The sequence below is a fragment of the Phaseolus vulgaris genome, chromosome 3, assembly GCF_000499845.2.
Source record: "Phaseolus vulgaris cultivar G19833 chromosome 3, P. vulgaris v2.0, whole genome shotgun sequence".
In the NCBI taxonomy this organism is placed as follows: Eukaryota; Viridiplantae; Streptophyta; class Magnoliopsida; order Fabales; family Fabaceae; genus Phaseolus; species Phaseolus vulgaris.
The window spans coordinates 48,710,544-48,731,190 of NC_023757.2; the positions used below are offsets into that span (position 1 = coordinate 48,710,544).

At 35.8% G+C, this 20,647-nt stretch overlaps 2 protein-coding genes and 1 long non-coding RNA gene across 5 annotated transcripts; 2 read left to right on the forward strand and 1 right to left on the reverse strand.

The window, feature by feature from the left end:
- The first annotated feature begins 1,120 nt into the window (after positions 1-1,120).
- LOC137808355 (wall-associated receptor kinase-like 14) lies at positions 1,121-5,501 on the forward strand. Of its 2 annotated transcripts, none has more exons than XM_068609424.1 (4): positions 1,121-1,389; positions 1,616-2,426; positions 3,670-3,747; positions 4,002-5,501. In XM_068609424.1, the coding sequence occupies exons 2-4, from the start codon at positions 1,670-1,672 to the stop codon at positions 5,273-5,275; spliced, it is 2,109 nt and encodes a 702-aa protein (XP_068465525.1). In that variant the 5' UTR covers positions 1,121-1,389; positions 1,616-1,669; the 3' UTR covers positions 5,276-5,501. The 2 variants fall into 2 exon arrangements, with proteins under 2 accessions (XP_068465525.1, XP_068465526.1); XM_068609425.1 differs by having other exon boundaries at positions 1,616-2,405.
- A 1,238-nt stretch (positions 5,502-6,739) lies between these two features.
- LOC137808356 (uncharacterized) lies at positions 6,740-7,804 on the reverse strand. The gene is made up of 3 exons (XR_011080696.1): positions 7,614-7,804; positions 7,136-7,339; positions 6,740-6,976 (listed from the first exon to the last, which is right to left on the reverse strand). It is a non-coding gene; the product is annotated as an uncharacterized lncRNA (long non-coding RNA).
- Positions 7,805-15,776: 7,972 nt separating this feature from the next.
- LOC137808357 (BTB/POZ domain-containing protein At5g66560) lies at positions 15,777-19,460 on the forward strand. 2 transcript variants are annotated; one of them, XR_011080697.1, is made up of 6 exons: positions 15,777-16,430; positions 16,518-16,587; positions 16,700-17,959; positions 18,046-18,652; positions 18,945-19,075; positions 19,160-19,460. XR_011080697.1 is itself a non-coding variant. In XM_068609426.1 (5 exons), the coding sequence occupies exons 1-4, from the start codon at positions 16,390-16,392 to the stop codon at positions 18,622-18,624; spliced, it is 1,950 nt and encodes a 649-aa protein (XP_068465527.1). In that variant the 5' UTR covers positions 15,788-16,389; the 3' UTR covers positions 18,625-18,652; positions 18,945-19,460. The 2 variants fall into 2 exon arrangements, 1 of the variants encoding a protein (XP_068465527.1); XM_068609426.1 differs by having other exon boundaries at positions 15,788-16,430; positions 18,945-19,460.
- Positions 19,461-20,647: the final 1,187 nt, after the last annotated feature.

Below are 20,647 nucleotides of genomic sequence, written 5' to 3' on the forward strand. Positions count from 1 at the left end.
ATAAAAAGTATTTTAAATACTAATAATATTTTTAGTTTATAAAATAATATTTAATTTAGTTAATATAATAATTAATTATTTTTTATCTTTAAAATTAATTTTATTTAATAATTTTGTTGTAATGAAAGGAAATATTACTAATGCATGTTAATTAACAAGTGAGTATACAAATGAACTTTATTTTTATTCATAGATAATCTTTTCATTAGTATAATAGACTTTCATCTAGTCTATTTTTTGAATTATTTATTAATAAGTATAATCTACTTATGTATCGTTTTTATTAACATATGAGTTGTGGTCTAATATCCCATATTTTTGTATTTTTTTTAATAATATTTTTTTCATGTGATAGCAAATGATTGTTATCAAGTAGCATAGTGATACCTTAGAGTTTTTTATATAAAAAAAAAACTTTATTTTTATTGTGAAATATGTATCAAAGTATGCACGAAATCGGTTTTCCTATCCTAGATATACATCATACATGATGGATTATATTTAATGAAAAATCAATTGTTTGAAACTTGTATGAACAAATGGTTTTTTCATACTTACATACTCTTTATTACAAAATAAATACCAGATTTTGGTGTTGACTTATGAATATTTTATGATTGATTTTTTTTCTATATCTATGTGATTATTCTTCTCTGGCATTCAAAACCATTAATTGTGATCGAGGTAAAATGGATTATTCTCAATTTACACAATGCTCTTACATCGCTAAGAATGTTTTTATGGCTGAATAAATGACTATTCTACATTAATACAGTATATATGAGACAGTTTATTAAGGTAATTTTTTCATGTCATTTATAATATCTTTTCCCTAAACTATTTTCGTAGTAAATCAAACAAGATAAAAATAAATCCCAATATTTTTGTTTTCAATTTACTGTTAGTTATCTAAATAAAAAATCCAAACCATTATCCTAATTATTTTGTATTTCGATCTTTGCTCTTTTTATCTAGGATATTTCATCCACACGTGCGAAACAAGCATGTGTGGACATGCAATTTGTGAGAAAAAGGAGGGGCTTTTGGGTGGAGAAGAAATTAAGGAAAGGGTAGATTCGTCATTTGAGAAAAGACCACAAAATGAAGACATGTCCTTTACGTTGGGGTCCCAAAAGACAAGTAGTCTGAATAGAAGCGTGTGTGGAAACCAGAAGAAGCTTCTCAGAAAACTCACTCAATCAAAGCGCTTCCTCTGCTGCTTGTGTTACGCAATGCGATGCTCTGCTTTCATTCCTTAGTGTTTTATGCTTCACAAACGACAACGTTAACTCTTCGACTACTTCGTACATCACACCATTAACTTTCAACCTCGATCTTCGAGTGGTTTGATGAAGAACTCCTGCCTCTGCAACACCCATTAAGCTAAAGGTAGTAGCTGCTATGCATGCATATGATATCAGTATCAGTCCTTCATTTTCCTCTGTATTTTCCAATGGAAACTTAATTCAAACCTTTATTTCCTTTAAGCATTTATTGAGATAGATGGCTCCCCAACCGCATCCTTTACAGGACTTAATTTCCATTAGTCTAAAGTCAACCACATATTTATACGCTTTTCCAACTTCCTCAAAAGGCTAACTCTTTATTTCCGCAGAAAGCTGATGATTACGCTGTTCCCTCAAATCCAAGTTTCATTACGCATCCAGAGATGTTTCACTACAACGCTAAGTTCGCTCTGATTCTCACCATCTTCGTTTTCTGTTCAACGATCGCCCAAACCAACACCAACTGCACGCGCAGTTGCGGACAACACTCCCTGCAATACCCTTTTGGCTTCTCTTCTGGCTGCAAACTCAAACTAAACTGCAGCAACGACAACATCAAAATCAAAATCGGCGAGTTTGAGGTTCAGAATATAACCTCTGATAGCATACTCGTGAGTCTTCCGGTGAAGTGCAACCGCAGCATGGGAATCGTAGACCCTCTTTTCGGTGTCAACTTTGCTCCTACGTTCAACAATAGCTTTCTGTTGCAGGGTTGCAAGTCCAAGCTCAATGGCTGCGATATTCCCCCATCGAGTTTCGTTGGCGAGCACAACCCGGTGGAGGGGTGCGGCCGGAAGAACGAAAGTGAAGATTTTATTTGCTTCACGCAGTTGCAGCGTAATAGTTCGCGTGAAGATGTGCTCGCGCAGCGAGATTTGAAGGGAAGTGGGTGTAGCTTCTTGTTTTCTGCTCTTGCTTATGATAAGAGTAAAGGGAAAGAGCTTTTGCTTCAATTACAGATGCTTGAGTTGGGGTGGTGGCTTAAAGGGTCGTGTAATTGTTCAAACAATGCATCCTGCACGAAGATCAAGCTTGCCGGAAGAGAACAAGGTTACCGGTGTCAATGCCATGAAGGTTTCGTCGGCGACGGTTTCAAAGACGGCGATGGTTGCCGGAGTAGTGAGTCTCATTCAATCACACGTTAGTTTGTTTATTTTTATACCAACCTGTTAAACTCTATTTTGATCACACTTTCATTCTTGTTTTGGGGAGAATACATTAATAGTAACAAGGTAAACGGTAAACAGTGTTTAAAGTTTTGTTTAACAAAAAGTTTAAATTAAGAAAGGAAATATATGTATTGTTTTCTTTTCTTGAAGTAGTCATTGTAATGATGATGATGATAATGGATGGTGATTATGATTGTTGAATGATGACTAAGTGGTGTTTGACATCTGGTTGCAGCTTTATGCTTTGGGCAACCAGGTTGGTTTAGTTTATAATACTGGTGTAGGATTGTACATCGGGAATTTCGGGGGTTGAGTTTTTTTAAGTGGGGAATCTCTTAAAGATCAGTGTGTGCTTTTTCAAGGTCCACAATGGCAATAATTGATTTGTTAGGGGCATGGATGGTATCTAGATTTAAGCACAGGGTTCAATGTTTTGATTATTGTGGACCAATTTAGATCATGGTGATAATGATTCTCTTTCCGGGGGTGGGAGTTAGTTTTTGAGTTAATGAGTGATTAGTCAGCCATAATTTCGCAGAGAATATGGAAGAATGGAACTGTTCAATATTTGGCTTGATATGTTCTTGTTTTGAAGGGTAATTTGCGTAGGAAAGAATCCTTCAAAAGTCAACATGTTCTGATGGTACCTTTGGATTATTTATGGATCAATATTAGGTAAATCACATGTCTGGTAGGATAGATTTGAATTTTTTTGATTCTATATTATAAGTGGTCAGAGGGGAGAGAGTGGTGCCAAATACATTTATCATCTGGGTGGGGAATTAGGAAGTGAACCTAATAGTACAGGTAACTTCTTAGTTCAGGACATCACCTACCAATGGTTGTTGCTTATCATTTTTTCTTTTGCTGACACTAGAAATGGAGTGAGAAACGAGTCATTGGAAAACTAAAATTAAGTAAACATCTACTTTGACGCAATCCATAAGAAATATTGTTTAAGACACGAGAGATCAGGTTAGAATTGGTCAGTAGATACGGCTATGAACTCACCGACTTTGTTGTAGATCTGAATAATGCCATGATTTTTAGTTGTTTACTCTCTTGTTTTGGTGTCTGAAATAGAATTATGGGTGTTAAAAAATCAGTTGCATCATGCAATAATTCTGGCACTTACTATTTCGTTTCCTTGGAGACGTAAGTATTTAACATTGTCATTTTTCTAATCCCCTTTTACGTTTTATCCTTCTCATCAGTTCCTCCTCAATGCAAAGCTTCAACACTAAGGTCTGGCGGATGTAGAAAAGCAATCAAAATCGGTGTCCTTGTTGGAGGTAGAACCTTAATTACCAACTTCAGCCCATATATGATCTTCTATACAGTATAGTTCATATATTTTTTTATTCAATGATTTCCTGATAAATGGATCTCCTACTAAAATAAGCAACAGTTGGAGAAAGCTAAGCACTAAATGGATTTTATGTTTTTGTTGATTAAATTATTTCTCTATTCCCATTATCCAATACATAATCGATTCAGTTAAAAATGTCTAGTAGAATCTGAACAAATGCTGCATGGTTGTTTACAGGGATCATAATTGCGACTACCGTGGTAGTTGCTCTGTCTCTTCTATGTTACTTTACTAGGCGTCGTTCCTCTTGGCTGAGAAAACAATTGACAGTAAAGCGCCTATTACGAGAAGCTGGAGGCGACTCTACTGTTCCTCTATATCCCTACAAAGAAATAGAAAGGGCCACAAGTTTTTTCGATGAAAAACATAGGCTGGGAACTGGGGCTTTTGGCACAGTTTATGCTGGACACCTTCACAATGACGAGTGCGTTGCTATAAAAAAGATTAAGTATAGAGACACCAACAGTGTTGACCAAGTCATAAACGAGATCAAGCTCCTTTCTTCAGTGAGTCACCCAAACTTAGTGCGCCTCCTAGGTTGTTGCATAGAAGGGGGAGAGCAGATACTTGTGTATGAGTTTATGCCCAACGGAACACTATCTCAACATTTGCAAAGAGAGAGGGGCGGAGCACTTCCTTGGACAGTAAGACTCACCATTGCTACTGAAACTGCTAATGCTATAGCATACCTTCATTCTGCAATTAACCCTCCAATATATCACAGAGACATAAAATCCAGCAACATACTCTTGGACTATAGTTTTCAATCAAAAGTGGCAGATTTTGGGCTTTCTAGGCTTGGCATGTCAGAAACATCACATATCTCAACCGCTCCACAGGGGACCCCGGGCTATGTTGATCCCCAATACCACCAGAACTTCCACCTTTCTGATAAGAGTGATGTCTACAGTTTTGGAGTGGTTTTGGTAGAGATAATAACTGCCATGAAAGTAGTTGATTTTTCGCGACCTAAAAGTGAAATCAATTTGGCTGCACTTGCAGTTGAAAGGATTAGGAGGGCTTGTCTAGATGAAATTATTGACCCCTTCCTTGAGCCACATAGGGATGCTTGGACACTCTATTCTGTGCACAAGGTGTCTGAGCTTGCATTTAGATGCCTTTCTTTTCATAGTGACATGAGGCCTACCATGATTGAAGTGGCTGAGGAGCTTGAACTTCTCAGACGCAGTGAGTGGGAAAATTTGGAGGAAACCATATGCACAGCTTCATCGGTTGGGTCCGTGTGTTCATCCCCTCGAATTAGAAGAGAGAATTCAGTGGTTGGTGTTAGTTTTGAGAGAGTTCCAGGGCAAGGGAGTGAGATATTGATTGTTCCACCCAAGACTGAAATGTTTTTGCAATCAATGAAGGAAGTGAAGGACAGCTCTCCTGTATCTGTGCATGATGCTTGGCTAAGTGGAACTAGCTCACCTTCAACAATTGCTAGTTAGGAAATATACTTATTTTGGCTGAAACACCTATTATTTGAATGGCAAAGGTCATTCAATGGTTTCCTTTTTCTTTTGCAATTGTAGGTATAGAGCCCTTTCGAAGTATATATGATTGGCATAGAGATTCTTCTTTCTCTCTCTCTGAATCGTCCTAACAATGTCCAAGGCAATTTATTTATGTTCATCAATCTTAAGTATTCAATATACAGAATTCACCTATTCACTATTCTTTGTTCGTAAGAAAGTGACCTATGAATAGTTAGCGTGTAGAATTTGTTGCAGGAATAACCAACAGCGGAGCCTATAACTATCTTGTTTGTATTTGTTTAGTCAGTGATGGAAGGATGCCTTTGATATTTGCTAACGGTGCTTCAATAGAAGTTATCCGAAGTCAGTGAGCTAATAAGTGACATTACACAAACATGGTTTTCATTGGTATTTTATGTCATGGCAATCTATTCCATCACTGATCAACGACAAATAGTAAAATACACACAAATATTGGCAATCTCAAAAAAAATATTTACTGCAATGAATTCAACGGTGGTGTCGGGGGGGAATGCTAATAATTTAGAACGTAAAGGCATCCTTCAAGGTTTTTCTTATTATTTGCTGTAATCCCTTATTGAAAGTACCCATAATTTGGGTGGCAAATATAGGAACAAAGTGACGAAATTTGCTTTTGACAGGAGGTGTTTAGCATGTGTAGCATTTTAGTTTGTAGGAATAATGAAAATGATAGTTCCATGAAGAGGTTAACTAGTCCCATAAAAAATACCCCCCTGGTTTTGCTATTGGAAATAGTATCGTTTCAGGCAATCCAGTGTATTAACCCTTTTGATTTTAAGTGCCTAATGATCCCAGTTGTAGCACACTACTTTTACTTAACCTTTTTTAACAAAAAACTGCACGATCTTTCGCTGACAAGAGAGTTATTTTTGCTTTCAAAAGAGTTCGCTGAAATCTAGAAAAGTAACAGATAAAATTGGAAGTACCACTCATCTTCCATTCTATCCTCTTGTTATTCAAAATACTCTATTTTCAACCGATTTTCATAGCCATTTTAACAAAGCTCACACTATCTGAGGTTTCCATAGCAATATTAAAGTTAAATTGACAAGTAAGACGAATGACAGGAGGCTCCTCGATTAATGCGAAAACATAATTCTGTGTTGCAACAAGAAACATTACTACTAGGCTTGAACCTGAAGATGTCTTATAGAAGAGTGCCTAAGTAAAAGGAATATAGAACCTAATAAAGTTGTGGAAAACAAGCATAATGTTCAGTTCAACAAGCATATTTCATTTTAGTTCCGGTGAACACGCGCTTTTTGATTGGACACGAGTTGCATGACCAGAGTGTGAGAGCGAGAAGCAGATTAAAAAGTGTTTATGTTCACACATGGTATTATCCACATTCAACTTAACAACAAAGCTCGCCCACTTCCTGTTCTCAGATGTATGTCAGTGGAATCAAGATAGTAAATTATTGCACATGAAAAGGTTACAAGAAGCTCAATAATTTGAGAAATTATGCAGAAGGCATCAAAAGCTATTGAAGTCAGCACTTTACAGACGCTCTAATTTGTCATCACTTGTAATGCTGCTCAACTTTGTGCACACTAGGAGCTAAATCCCCCCACATACTTCAAACTAATCTTCATCAAACTCCACCACAGTGGACTTCCCGTTGTGCTGAGCCTGGAACATCCAACACCACAGAACCAATCCCATAACTTTTTAATTCCATGTTTTATTTCTATATATTTGGATAGAAATTATATATCTTGACAAATCTTATTGAATGCGTGTGAAGTAAAAGACAGAAATTCTGAAATGGGGAGCTATTAGGGAACAAACCTCTTCGGACGGTAATGCATGGGCACAATGATCCTTCGAAGGGACACCAAAGAAGTGAAGACGTGTAGCTAATAAAAGTCCCAGAGCTCCTATAAAGGAAACAATGGCAATTTTCTTCTTCAAGTCTTTGCTTGGGAATTTGCGAGGAACACCTTCTGGTGTACTCGTTCCCTTGGTATTGCCAAGCTCTGCAACACATTTTTCCTGACATCACACCTTTAATTAGAGCATCTCATGTACTTCCTATCTTCAAAAGATTTACATTCTCATAAATTTGAATGGCTACTTCAATTTTTTCTGCAATTTAAAATTAATTTAATCATATGATGCATTAAACGTGAATTCTACTTAACAGGTTTCAGAGATAATCTTAGGAAGTTTAATAGTTACCACGAACTATAAAAGTGAATGGTAGACGTACCTAATGAAATTGAATAGTAAAATTAAAAAAGATCGTAATAAAGAATTAAAGAAATACCGTTGTTGAAGATTTGTGTAGGTTTTGATTTAAGATCTTGACTTTACGAATGCTGCGACGTTGGAACGGAATTGGAAGTATTTGAAGAGGTTGATGGATTTTGAAGTGTGGTGAGAAAATGTGGAGAGTTGAGAGGCTCAGAGAGAAGTGAGACATTGAGGGAGAGAGTAAAAGAAGTTAGAAAGGAAAGATCCTCTAGTTAAGTATTTATAGGTGTAAGTAGCGAGTAAGTAGAAGAAGCAACTAACACGGAACTAATGGTGATAACTTGTACGGTGAATTTGATTGCAACTGCTATTTAGTTTTTTCTCTTTGCTTCTTTAACTTCCTTTACGATTCTAATCATACATTAATGCACTCTCTGAGTAACTAACAAAAAGAATAAGAAAGAAATGCAAAGTGAAATTATTTGAATTGAAATAATAAAGATGGAAAATGAAAAGAAATGGACCCTAGATTCTTAATTGATTTAATATAATATTTTTTTAAGAGACTCCAAGAATAGCTGTCCAATATATTGGTTTTGGTCTTTTAGTTAAATGATTATACAGTTGTGAAAGGATGTCTCTGGTGCAAGTTAGCCATATAGGTCAATTCAATTCTTCGTTGCAAGTATGCAATTTATGTACATAATTTTTGTTATGGTTCATTTTGAAAGTGTATTGTTTTTGTACATTTTTATATAGTAAAATTTTCAGATAATAATCCAACTAATATTTCCATATCCCTACTCTTAGCTAGCCTTAACTTAGATGTTAGTTAGTCAAGCAGGTATATATTTATTGGCTCAATTAACATTTAAGTATATTGTAAAATTAAATTTGAATATTTTCAATATGATTTTTATGTTTAAGAAGAAGACTTGACTGTTGCTTTAGTTTTTTATTTTTGTCTCTAGTTCAATGATTAAATCATTTTCCCCCTTTTTAATTTCCTCAAAAAAATTGGCCTAGCAGGTCAATTAACTTATTTTCTTGCCAAGAACGAGTCTCAGATAAGAAGAAGGAATTAAAAACTACGTAATTCCCTTTATGATAAAACTAAATAATAAGATACTGAGACACAAATAAAAAATATTAAATACTCTATAAAACAATTTTTTTTAATAGAAACTTAATTTATAAAACACTTAAAATTTAATTAAATTTATTATTTAGTAGGACCGGAGATGCCTTATTTTCTTAAACTTGAACTGTCGTGAAGCAGTGTGCAACTTTTCCCAGCCGAAGAAACTGAATGAAAGTGTTTTGAAAGTATTATCAACTTCTGTAGTGTTACGTAAATAAAATACTACTAACATGTTTTTCTTTGAGGACAAAGCTATCGTCGTCTAAAACATCAATTTTTTCTTGGACTCTGCCACCAAATGTTTTCAGAGTAATTTACTCATCACTCTGTAAATTCATTTTATGAAAATACATCATTTTAATTAAATTCAAATTGTAATATTGTTCCAGAACTCTTATGTAAGAAACACTAAAGAAGATAATTTTTCTCTAAGAAAATGTTTCGGCTATTTATAATAAGTCATAGCAGGGACTCGAAGCTACCAATTAAAAATTTTAATAAAAAATTTTAAGCTATTACACCATTTAAATTTTATTGTGAAGTTATAATTATTATTATACTTATTAATATGATTATAATTATTAATATAAAAATTATTAATATTATTTATATATTTAAAATTATTTATATTATTAATTTTATTAATATTAATATTATTTATTTTATAGTGTTAATAGTATGCATAATAATAATAATTATTTATAATTATTCATATTATAATAATATTTTTAATATTATGTATATAATTATGATTAATATTATTATATTATTAAAATGATTAAGATTATTTATATTTTTGATATTGTTAATAAAAGGTTTATATTACTAATTACTAATAATATAGAATTTATTTTAGATATAAATTTATGGGTAAAATTTGTGAATAATGTAAAATTTACTTACGGATAGAGATTTGTGGGTAATAATTTGTAGGTAAAGTGGAATTTACCTATGAATTCAGGTCAATGGATAATGTTTGTAGGTAATGTTGAATTTATGTACGAATTCAGTCATTGGATAAAAATCTGTTGGTAAATCTGATTTTTTTTAGTGTGTATATGTTCTTAAAATATTATAAATTGTAAATTAATTTATAAATATTTTACACAAATTGTAAATTGATCTTTAATTATTTCATTTACTATTTGAAATTTAATTAGAAGATTAAGGTCTAACCCTACTGGTCTAACTAAGTCAACCCAATCCAACTTGGGTTTGTCTCGACCCAACATTGTCCAACGTATCTTTAACCTTAGCCGACCTTGTCTTAGCTTGATAAGAACTTGGTCCAACATGGACTTGAAGTGGGCTCGACTCGACTAGGCTTGATGTTGGCCCCACTCAATCCAGTTTGATGTGGCTTGACTCGAGTCAGAGCGATGTGAAAGTGATTCTACTCCACTCAATGTAGACTCGACAACACTCAACTTAATGTGTGTATGACTCGATTTGACCCAACACAGGTTTGACTCGACTCGGTCTGACGTGAGTCCAACTTGACTCAGTCCAATGTGGGCTCGACTCGACTTGGTTCGACAAAGACCCAACTTGACTTAGTTCAATGTGGACTCGACTCAACTAAGCCTAAGGAGGGCACAACTCTATCGACCTAAGGTGGACCCAACATAACTCGTCCAAAGGTGGAGCCAACTCAATTTGACTTGACTCGATCCAACATGGGTATGACTCTACTCGAACTAACATGGACACAATTCTACGCTGTCCAAAATGGGTTTGACTCTAGTCGACTTGATGTGAGCCTAACATCTTAACCCAATATGGGTCTAAATTAACTCGGCTTGACTCCATTCGACTAACGTGGACCTAACTTGACTCAGTTTGAGGTGGGCCTAACTCGATTGGTGTGGGCCTAACTCGATTGGTGTGGGCCTAACTTAACTTCACTTGTCGTTGGTCTAACGTGGGCCTAACTTGACTTGATTCAACGTGGGCCCAACTCTACTCAGTTTGACGTGAACCTAAAACTCGCCTTGAGACGATGTGGGTCTAACTTGACTCAGCTTGATGTGCAACTCAGTTTGAGATTTGACTGATTCAACTCGACTTGATCAAGGAGCACCAGACTCAACTCAACTTGATGTTGGCTAGACTCAACTTGGCCTGATGTGAGTCTGACTCAACTTGGCCCAATGTGGGCTCAATTCAAATTAACCCAACATGAGCCCTATCAACCTTGGTTTGACTTGGACTCAACCTGACCTAGACTCAACTCTTGTCGACCTACTTGACTTGGGTGCAACCCAACCCTATCCTTCTTGACCTCAGACCGACTCAAACAAATTCTCTCTACTTAAATCGACTTGACCTAAGTGCGACTTGCCTTGGTCAACATAGATCCAACCCAACTTGGCTCAACATGAGTCATCTCAACCTAACTTGACTTTCTTGAATATGGTTTTAGCTTTGACCTAGACTTAGTTTGACCTAACTGGTCATAACTCGTGCTCAGTCCAACTCGGTACGACTTGGTCATGCTTAACTCAGCCGAATTATACTTATAACCTGACCTAGACCTGTGTCAACTAGCTTGAGATAGTGTCAACTTGACCTAACTTGACTTAAGTGTTATTTGATTTTGCTTATACTAAGTTTAGATTTAGACTGAATAAATATATTTTTTATACCAATAAAGGTTTTTAAGTGTTTTTTTTTCATTTTTATTTTTAAATAAGTTTTTTACTTCAAAAGAAAATGGTTCATAGAACTTTTGTTGAGATTTTGACCCTATGAACTTTCTTTCTTATGTGGATTTTTTGGTCCCGAGGGCCAAATCGTGTGTATAGGCTGGGCCAAACCGTTAGTTATTGTTCGTGCCTCCTCAAATATCAAAGTTTGATTACTAGTATAAAGCTTCCTCTAAGGGCCTAATCCTAAAAAATGTACAAGAAATTAATGAATTCTTAATAATAGTTATATATAAATTAAACAAAATATTGAGATAGAGAAACATCGTAAGAGTATGTGGCCTTTAGCAAACTGTGTTTGAGCGGAGACTTATCTGTCAACTAATTCTTCAGTTCTATACTCATAGTTTGGGCTTTGGATTAACCAGGATTAGGCAGACCAGACGGGTAAAATGATGAGAAGTTCTCTCTAGTACGATAATTCCTATTTGGTTGATTAATAAATTAAATATAAATAAACTTTTTTAAGGAATTAAACAAAAGTAAAACCATTACATCATGTCTGGTTGAAATATTTCTAATTGTCCATCACTTCCGAAACGATGCCTCCTAATTAAGAGAAAGTATATTATATGTAAGGAGAGTAAAATATTTTTATATAGTCATCGATTCACAAATTACTATGATAAATATATTAATTACTAGAATAATTATTTTAAATAATTTTTCACACTACCACTTAACAATGGATAATATTATTATTTTATTTTTATTTATTAAATATAATATTTTTTGTTAAAAAAATTGTAAGGCCGAAGTAAGATACAAAAGTGGAATTCAAAGAATTGTATTCTTTTAAAATATAAAACTATACTTTGACATTCACGAAAAGATATATCTATTTTACGATTATTTTAATAATATGTATTAGTATTTTAAGTAAAAAATAAAATAAATTTAATTAGAATATTAATATTTTGAGTTGTGTTCTTACATTGGTGTAAAGGTGTGGCCACTCATTGACATATTCATATGAGAATGCCGCTTTTAAAGTCGTTAATTAATCAGAATGTGCAACAGAAAAAAGCAAAAAACGGGAGAAGTAGATGTTTGGAGCGATTTGTCCAAGGATTGTGATTTGGCAAGGCGATATGATTTCAATCTTTGTTCCCTGAAACGTTGAAAAGCCATCCAAGTGGGGGTAGGTGAAAACTCCAAACTCAAAAGTGATTTACTATGTTAAGAGCAAGCTGTTGCTACAATGAGTAAGCTGACAAAAGAAACATAATTAAGAAAGATGTTTACTAGGTGCCAACACTAATATTTATCTCTCTCTTTTATTCCAGGTTGAGCCATTGAATTGGTAGAAGTAGAAAACGTAAGTGGATCATAGAAAGCATCATGTGTTACAGGGTGTTGTGCCAGAAGTGTGGGAAATATACTTGGGGTGGGTGTGGTGATCACTTGCCCAGTGTTTACAGAAACATTGGGGAAGGAAATCATTGTATGTGTCGCTCGTGGCCTGGCATTGTCACACCCCGACCTACTCAACAGCAACCAACACAATCAACAACTACTCCACCCCAAGCTATAAGCACGTTTGATTGTTGGAGATATGCAGGTCAGATTATCAAGGGCCTGTTTGGTTACGGGAAAAGCGCGTCACTTTGAAGCAACCATCTTCCAGTATCTTCTTCTTTGCTACATGTACTCAGTGTTGTACTTCATTCATAATTGGAGTCTCACTTTAATCATATGTATGATACAAAAGCCTCATTAAATGTTATTCATATCGTTAAAACATGAAACTTCAAATTTCATTGAACAACAATACCAGTATCTATAATGTTATGTCAAAGTTTTGCTATTGTAATCAAAGTTTATCCAAATACGATTGAGTTAAAAAAACGTGTCTCAGCTTATTTTTAGATCAGTTTACGCACAGGTGTTGTGGACAACACTAGTCTTCTTTTCCTTTGGTTATTGATTAAGTCAAAGTGATTCTACGAAAGGAATAATAAAAGAAGAGGAGTTATATTGTACTATCTTGTGATAAATTAATCAGAATCTCTATCATTGAACTATTATGAATAACCCAAATAGCAGATTAAAGTGACAAGATTTTATATATATAGTTCAGAGCACGGAGAACCTTGAGTAAGAAAACTCGCTAAATGTGCTAAAGTGGCTTATAAAGAAGAAATTTACTTTTTTCTAAATGGTGTTTTCTGCAGGGAACCCTCAATTTCTTGAAGCAGTCGCAGTGGATTGTCTGAAATGAATATTTTTGCTTATGGTGGGATGACGAGGACAGAGAGAGAGAAACAAAAGGATTTGGATACCTCTTATGTTGTTCCTAGGTGTTGCTGTTGACATGATAATACTATGAAAACAGTCATATGTTAATCCTTCCGCTGTTTTGTTATTTTTATGCTAAGTGTGGATTCTGTATCAACAATTAATATACTATACTCCATTGATAAAAAAATGGTTATTCGTTTTTATTTCCAAGAAAAAAAATCATATTTTTTAAGTATAAGGAAATTTTAATTCTTTTTTATTTTATTTCACAGTATTAAATTTTCAAATACTTTAACTTCAATTAATATTTAGCTTTTGATTACACAGTCATAATACGTAGAGAAGAACATTTTAGAAAGAATATTAATAAGTTAGTAAAATTAAATCTAATAATATTTTCCTAGGATATGATGATGTAAGGTGGGGCTGGTGAGGTTAAAATAAGCAACATAAACATGCATGCTTTTCTATGTTTATGGTTGAATTAATAAAGAATAGTTTCCTCTGTTCTTGTGCTGATTGTTTTATTACTTTTAGATAAGGTTCTTCAACTTGCGACGCAGAACTTTTAGAATTGAATAGTTACTGTTAGTTTACTATCTTGTATTATGGTTTTGTGCTCCTTCCTATTTTAACCTACTCTCTGTAAATGTGTGTATGTCCTCGAGCGAAAGAAAAGAAGAGGGCGGGAATTGATGAAGTAGGGAAAGGGAGGGACCTTTGGAATTTTAAATACAAGAATATAGTTTGATTTAACCTCATTATTACATCTGGAGTTGGTAAAATGGAAGCAAGTAAAAATGTGTTTGGTTTTTCATTCAAATATAGCTATGAATTGGAATGAAAGTAGATTAAAGCACATGTGAACAAACAATCAAAGAAAAACGAAGCAAATTAGCCCAGTTTAAGAGTTGGGTGGGAAGAACTTGAAAGAAGAGTGTGGTATTTTGGTTTTGGTGGTTTGTCTTTACATTGTCCTTGGAGAACGCCCAAATGCATGGGCAGAGTAATAGGGTGCATTATTGACAGAATGACACGACTTGTGTTTGTGCAAATAGCCTGATGGTGAGCCACCAAACACGTGAAAAGAAGCATCAAAGACATACCTATTACCTATTAGTAAACCACATTCTAAAATAATTGATCTATCCTCCCAGTAACTTTGTTCATTCAAATCAATTTCAAACCTGTGTAGGGTAAGTGGGGCTTCTTTGACCTTTTCCACATCCTTGTTCAAGATATTGTGCCCTCAGACCTTCTCCTTGGACGCTCGTTCCTACACAACTTGATCCTTTGTCCACATTTTGGACTCTCCCAATTTGAACATTTGAAAATAGCTTGCGTTCACTTTGAACTTGTGACGGGAATAATTAATAATTTATCTTACACTGACTGTCTACTTATTAAATGCAGCCATAAATTCTTAGTAAGGATGCATGAAAGGGCAGATATGGCAACATAAATGAAGGGAGAGGGGCATTTCCAGAAGACATGGCAAGGGGACCAGAGGTGAAAACTTCAAAAGTTTCAAGACTAAAAAATCTTAACAATAATGATTCTGAGATGCATATCAAGCAACTTTCTTTTTATATACAGTTTCCTACTTATGACTATTTATATGTATGCCCACTTCATAAAGTAGGAAAACTCTTGAACCAATTAAAGCCGATGGAGTGAGTATGAGCTGGACCAAGTGGTGTGCTCATCACAAATTTCAAATATCCTTTCTTACACTTAACCACTACAATTGACCTGTGCTCTAAGTTGCATATTAGTCCCCAATTTCTTGTTTTTGAACTATGTTACGGTGACTTATTATTTGCCAGTGACATTGACAGATAAAAAGTAAAGTACATTACCAATCCTAGTGATTCAAATTGATTTCATTTTCCAGTACTGGTAAACTTCATAAATTTCATGTGTCCTGTGAATTTTTACAATATTAAATAACTAAATAGGACACAACACCTCATCAGTTCAGCGTAATATAACGCTAATTTATTTATTAAACTAAAGGAATCAAGTAAGTCAATGACGGAATTTCATTTATAAGATTTAAAATATTTCATCATTTGCGGAAAACGTAAGGGAGAAACAAAGTATAAAAAAATAAAATAGTATATGGTCTAATAGGTGATTGTTGTCTTTTCAAATGGTTTTAAGGAGAAACGGCATGGAAGACACTTCCCTTTTTGTTGAGTGTATTAGGCTCTCTTAACTCATGAGAGAGATAGAGAAGGTGAGAGTGAAATTGTGATCTGATTCGTAGAAAAGAAAAAGAAAGAAGGTTTGGTAAAGGAGGGAAAAATGATCCAATGTGATCCCCTTTTTAGGAATTTGCTCTAGGTCCATTTGTCCGCTTTGAGTTTGTGGATTCCATTCCATTCTGTTTCACTTATTTTTTAATTTTTTATTTCTAATTATCTTTTGTTAAAGTTTCAGCTGTTGTTTTCTTTCATAAAACCTCAACAGAAAGCAGAAACAAACAATTTATTTCATTCTCATCTTGCCTTTCTTTTTTTCCAATTGGTAGTGCAAGTCAAGTCCATTTCAGCCCCTGCAACACTACCACAACTCTGGGTATTATCCCCCTCACATTTTGCATCTGTCCATTCTAATCTTTCGTAGTCGCCAATTTTTCAGCGTCTCCATTCCCTCAAATCATTCCCACCCTTCTCATACTCATGGATCTGACTGTCCAGTAACCTACATATTCCCAGAGAACAATAAAATCATTTCATATATTTAATTTACAGAGAAAAATGTCATCAGCGGAAAAACCCAGCTCCAAAGGGCAAGCGTGGTTAGAAGACTATTCTCCTTTAAGCTTCTTGGTTCGTACAAATCCGTTTTCTTCAAGATTTGTTTTTCTCACAACTCTATTCTGCAGGTTCTGCACAACGGGATTACCGAGTGACATTGTGGTGGAAGTTGATGACATGACATTCCATCTCCACAAGGTAAGCCTCAAAATATTTCTTGCATACATGCCACATGGGTATATTTCCACTTCCAGTAGTGACAATAATCCGTACTCCATTCTCTGAAATTTGTCTCTGATGCCTATTTCAGTTTCCTCTGATGTCCAAAAGCCGAAAGCTCCACCACCTCATAACGCAGCAAGAAGCAGCGGCTCATTCCTCTGCCCCACAGCAGCAGCAACAAGAAACCGAAGACGAAGACGAAATCGTTGAAGAGCAGTGCAACGTGACGTTCACAGGCTTCCCCGGCGGCTCTGAGGCCTTCGAGATGGCCGCCAAATTCTGTTACGGCGTCAAGATCGACCTATCCCCGTCCAATGTGGCCGCGCTCCGGTGCGCCGGTGAGTTTCTCGAAATGACCGAAGAGTACTCCGAAGACAACCTCGTTTCCAAGACGGAAAGGTTCCTCTCGCAGCACGTGCTCAAGAGCCTCAAGGACTCTGTGAAAACCCTAAAATCTTGTGACTCCTTGATGCCTATGGCGGAAACGCTCGGAATCACGCAGAGGTGCGTTGATTCTGTGGTTTCCAGAGCTTCATCGGCGGATCCTGCATTGTTTGGATGGCCAGTGAGTGATGCCACTACTGCTTCCAAACAGGTCCTCTGGAACGGAATTGACGGTGCAGGAAGAAGAAAGGCCGGCGCCGGTACCGGCGATTCTTGGTTTGAAGATCTGGCGCTTTTGCGTTTGCCTCTGTTCAAGAGATTGATTCTTGCGATGAAAACTGCGGAGCTGAGTCCTGAGATTATTGAAACTTGCGTGATGTATTATGCTAAGAAGTACATTCCTGGTGTTTCAAGATCGAATCGGAAGCCGTTGCCGTTGCCTTCATCGTCGTCGTCATCCGTTGCGACCGAGGCGGAGCAGAAGGAGCTTCTGGAGACACTAGTTTCGAATCTTCCGTTTCAGAAGAGTTCGAAGGCCGCAACGGCGACGAGGTTCTTTTTCGGATTGTTACGAACGGCGAATATACTGACCGCTTCCGAAGCATGCAGAGACGCGTTGGAGAAGAAGATAGGATTGCAGCTCGAAGAAGCCACACTCGACGACCTTCTCGTGCCGAGTTACTCGTACCTGAACGAAACGTTATACGACGTCGAGTGCGTGGAGAGGATTTTGAGTTATTTTCTGGAAAGTTTAGATGCAAGAAACGCCGCATCGAACGAAGACGCCGCGGCGAGGTCGCCGGCTTTGATGCTCGTTGGAAAACTCATCGATGGATACCTCTCGGAGATAGCTTCCGACGCGAATCTCAAGCCGGAGAAGTTCTACAATTTCGCCATCTCGGTTCCCGACGAGGCAAGACTCTTCCACGACGGTCTCTATCGAGCAGTCGATGTGTATCTGAAGGTACCGAACTACCAATTACATTGGGATTAATTACCAATATTCTCATTTGATGGAATTGTCAATTGTGTTCATATTCACTTCTGCAGGCACATCCGTGGATCTCCGAAGAGGAGAGAGAGAACATTTGCGGATTGCTGGACTGTCAGAAGTTGACGCTGGAGGCGTGCACGCACGCGGCGCAAAACGAGAGGCTTCCGCTGCGCGCGGTTGTTCAGGTGCTGTTCTTCGAGCAGCTTCAGCTGCGACACGCCATTGCCGGAACGCTGATGGCTGCGGAGGCTGCTGTCGAGCCGGGGCGCCAATCGGCGGTTCTGGAACGGGAAGCTGAGGAAGGCGAAGAAGGGTTAGAGCACGTGCAGGAACGGAACGGCACGTGGCGCGTAGCGGTGAGGGAGAATCAGGTGCTGCGCTTGGACATGGATAGCATGAGGACGCGGGTTCATCAACTGGAACGCGAGTGTTCCTCGATGAAGAGAGTCATCGCTAAGTTTGATAAGTCCGGCGGAAGCGACGGCGGTGGCGGCGGTTGGAGGGCGTCGCTAGGGCGGAAATTTGGTTGCAAGTTTAAAACTCAGGTTTGTGATTCGCACGAGTCAACGGCCGTTGATACCCGCAAGGGGCGCCACCACCAGCAGCCCCAGCAGCAGCATCCCCATCATGAATAGTCACCATGCTACACTTTCTTCCTCTCACGTGAGAATCATTGTTGGAGTAAATTTGATACGGGCCCACTTGTAACTCTTCATTTTTTTTTCTTTGATTTTCCATAAATTTAATTTTAATTTAATAATACATAGCTTTACTTTCTAAAATATGAGATGAACGTGTTTTAGAAACTTTTATTTATTACTATATAATTTAAATTGCTAACTCTATGGTTTTAATTAATCGAAACTGAAATGTATTCAGATAATCTTACATCATATACCTTATAAATTAGTTTCAGTTTATAAGATGTTTCTTTCTTTTTGCCATGGAGCTCCAGTGCAGCAATTATTGGGTGTAAATGGTTTGAGGTGATGAACTTTTGAGGTGATGGCGATGTGGTGAGAAGCACAAGACGTGAAATTATAGGGTATGAATGATAGTGGGTGGCATGGTGGAGACAGCAAATAGGTAATGGAAAATTCTTCGAAGTTTGTGTTATTATTATTGTTGGTTGCAGTACTCAATCACACTCATAATTGCTTCTAATAAAAGGTGGGGTTATGCCAAAGTGCTTTTCCGAAACTGAAAGTACTCGTGATCATGATACGTAGAAACAGCTACAAAGGCTTCTTCACTTTCTGGGTTTGATGCTGGACTCATTATTGTCTTTGCTTCCATTTCTCGTTGGGCAACACTAAAGTAGCCTTTCTGTGATTGGGTTTGGGTAGAAGGGGGTACAAATAGTCAAACTTATTATTTCATGTCTTCCTTAATTCTATATCCATCATCATTACGCGGGGAAGTTTATAGTCCCTAACTTTCAGCTTTCAATTTTATCTCTCTTCTTTTATTATTATTGTTGTTGACTTGAGAACATGGAATTGGAAAATAAAACAATTCCCAAACTCACATACATGAAAGTCACCTTTCTATCTGCATTATTTTCAAGGTAAACATTTTAAGGTTTATATTAAAAGAATACAAAATATTTATTGTAAATAAGTATTTCATATTTTGTTAGTGAAACTACTTTAACAAGATAACGAACGCATTGATCACCAGTCAACTAAAATCCTTTTGAACTTGATGAGTTTACAAGTTATAATATTTAATTAACTAAATTCTTGAATTAGTCAGCTAATTGTCAAGCAATTTAATAAATGAAGTTAGCTCTATTTTAACATATTAAAACAATCTTTTAGGCACGTAGTAAAATTACTTAAATAAAATCTCATTTTAATCAACTAAAAAATTTGTAACTTCAATTGATTTTGTTTTAGCGAACTAAAATGAGTTTTGGTTGGTAAAACTATCATATCAGCCAAGTTGTAGCTGTCACTCTTCTTAATTAGGAAATAAGTTCAAATTTAATAAAAAAACACTTTGACATTTGGAAAACAGTTTGAGTGTGATTTTTGCATTTAAAAGACACTTCTTTCGAGGTATCAATCAAGAATAATTAGATTAAGATCACAGATTGACCATCTTAATCTTAGGTTGAAATTCACCATTCTTTTCTTCTTGATTTAACACAAAGTTTTCTATCTGATTTTGTTCCATTATCGTTTTCATTGTTATTAACTAAGGTGGTGGATATATATATATATATATATATATATATATATATATATATATATATATATATATATATATATAAATTTATGTTACACATTAATATGAAATTTGACATTTGACTTACACTAATATTGTAGACTCCATTAATTATAACACATTAAATGTAACATAAAAGAGAAAAGAAAAGAAGAAACAAACATGAGGACTAGACCAAACTTTTGCAAAGAAAACTTCTTAGAGAAATCTAAGCAAAACGATATATAGGACATTTATTCATATTATGGAAAAAAAATTAAATAATGCTAGATAACATATTGCTATACAAAAAATATTCAAGTATATTACTCATTCATAAAGATGCAATCTTATTATTACATTGGTCGTGCTCTCTAAAAATATGATAAACTTGAAACACAATATCTTAAAAAAGACAAACATGTATTCCATCTATTATGGATAGAACAT

Coding starts and splice junctions, on each gene's coding strand:
- LOC137808355 (XM_068609424.1), top strand. CDS start 1,670: ATGTTTCACTACAACGCTAAGTTCGCTCTGATTCTCACCATCTTCGTT. Junction 2,427..3,669: donor TGAGTCTCATTCAATCACAC/GTTAGTTTGTTT, acceptor CCTTCTCATCAG/TTCCTCCTCAATGCAAAGCT. Junction 3,748..4,001: donor AATCGGTGTCCTTGTTGGAG/GTAGAACCTTAA, acceptor GGTTGTTTACAG/GGATCATAATTGCGACTACC.
- LOC137808357 (XM_068609426.1), top strand. CDS start 16,390: ATGTCATCAGCGGAAAAACCCAGCTCCAAAGGGCAAGCGTG. Junction 16,431..16,517: donor AGCTCCAAAGGGCAAGCGTG/GTTAGAAGACTA, acceptor TCTATTCTGCAG/GTTCTGCACAACGGGATTAC. Junction 17,960..18,045: donor CAGTCGATGTGTATCTGAAG/GTACCGAACTAC, acceptor TCACTTCTGCAG/GCACATCCGTGGATCTCCGA.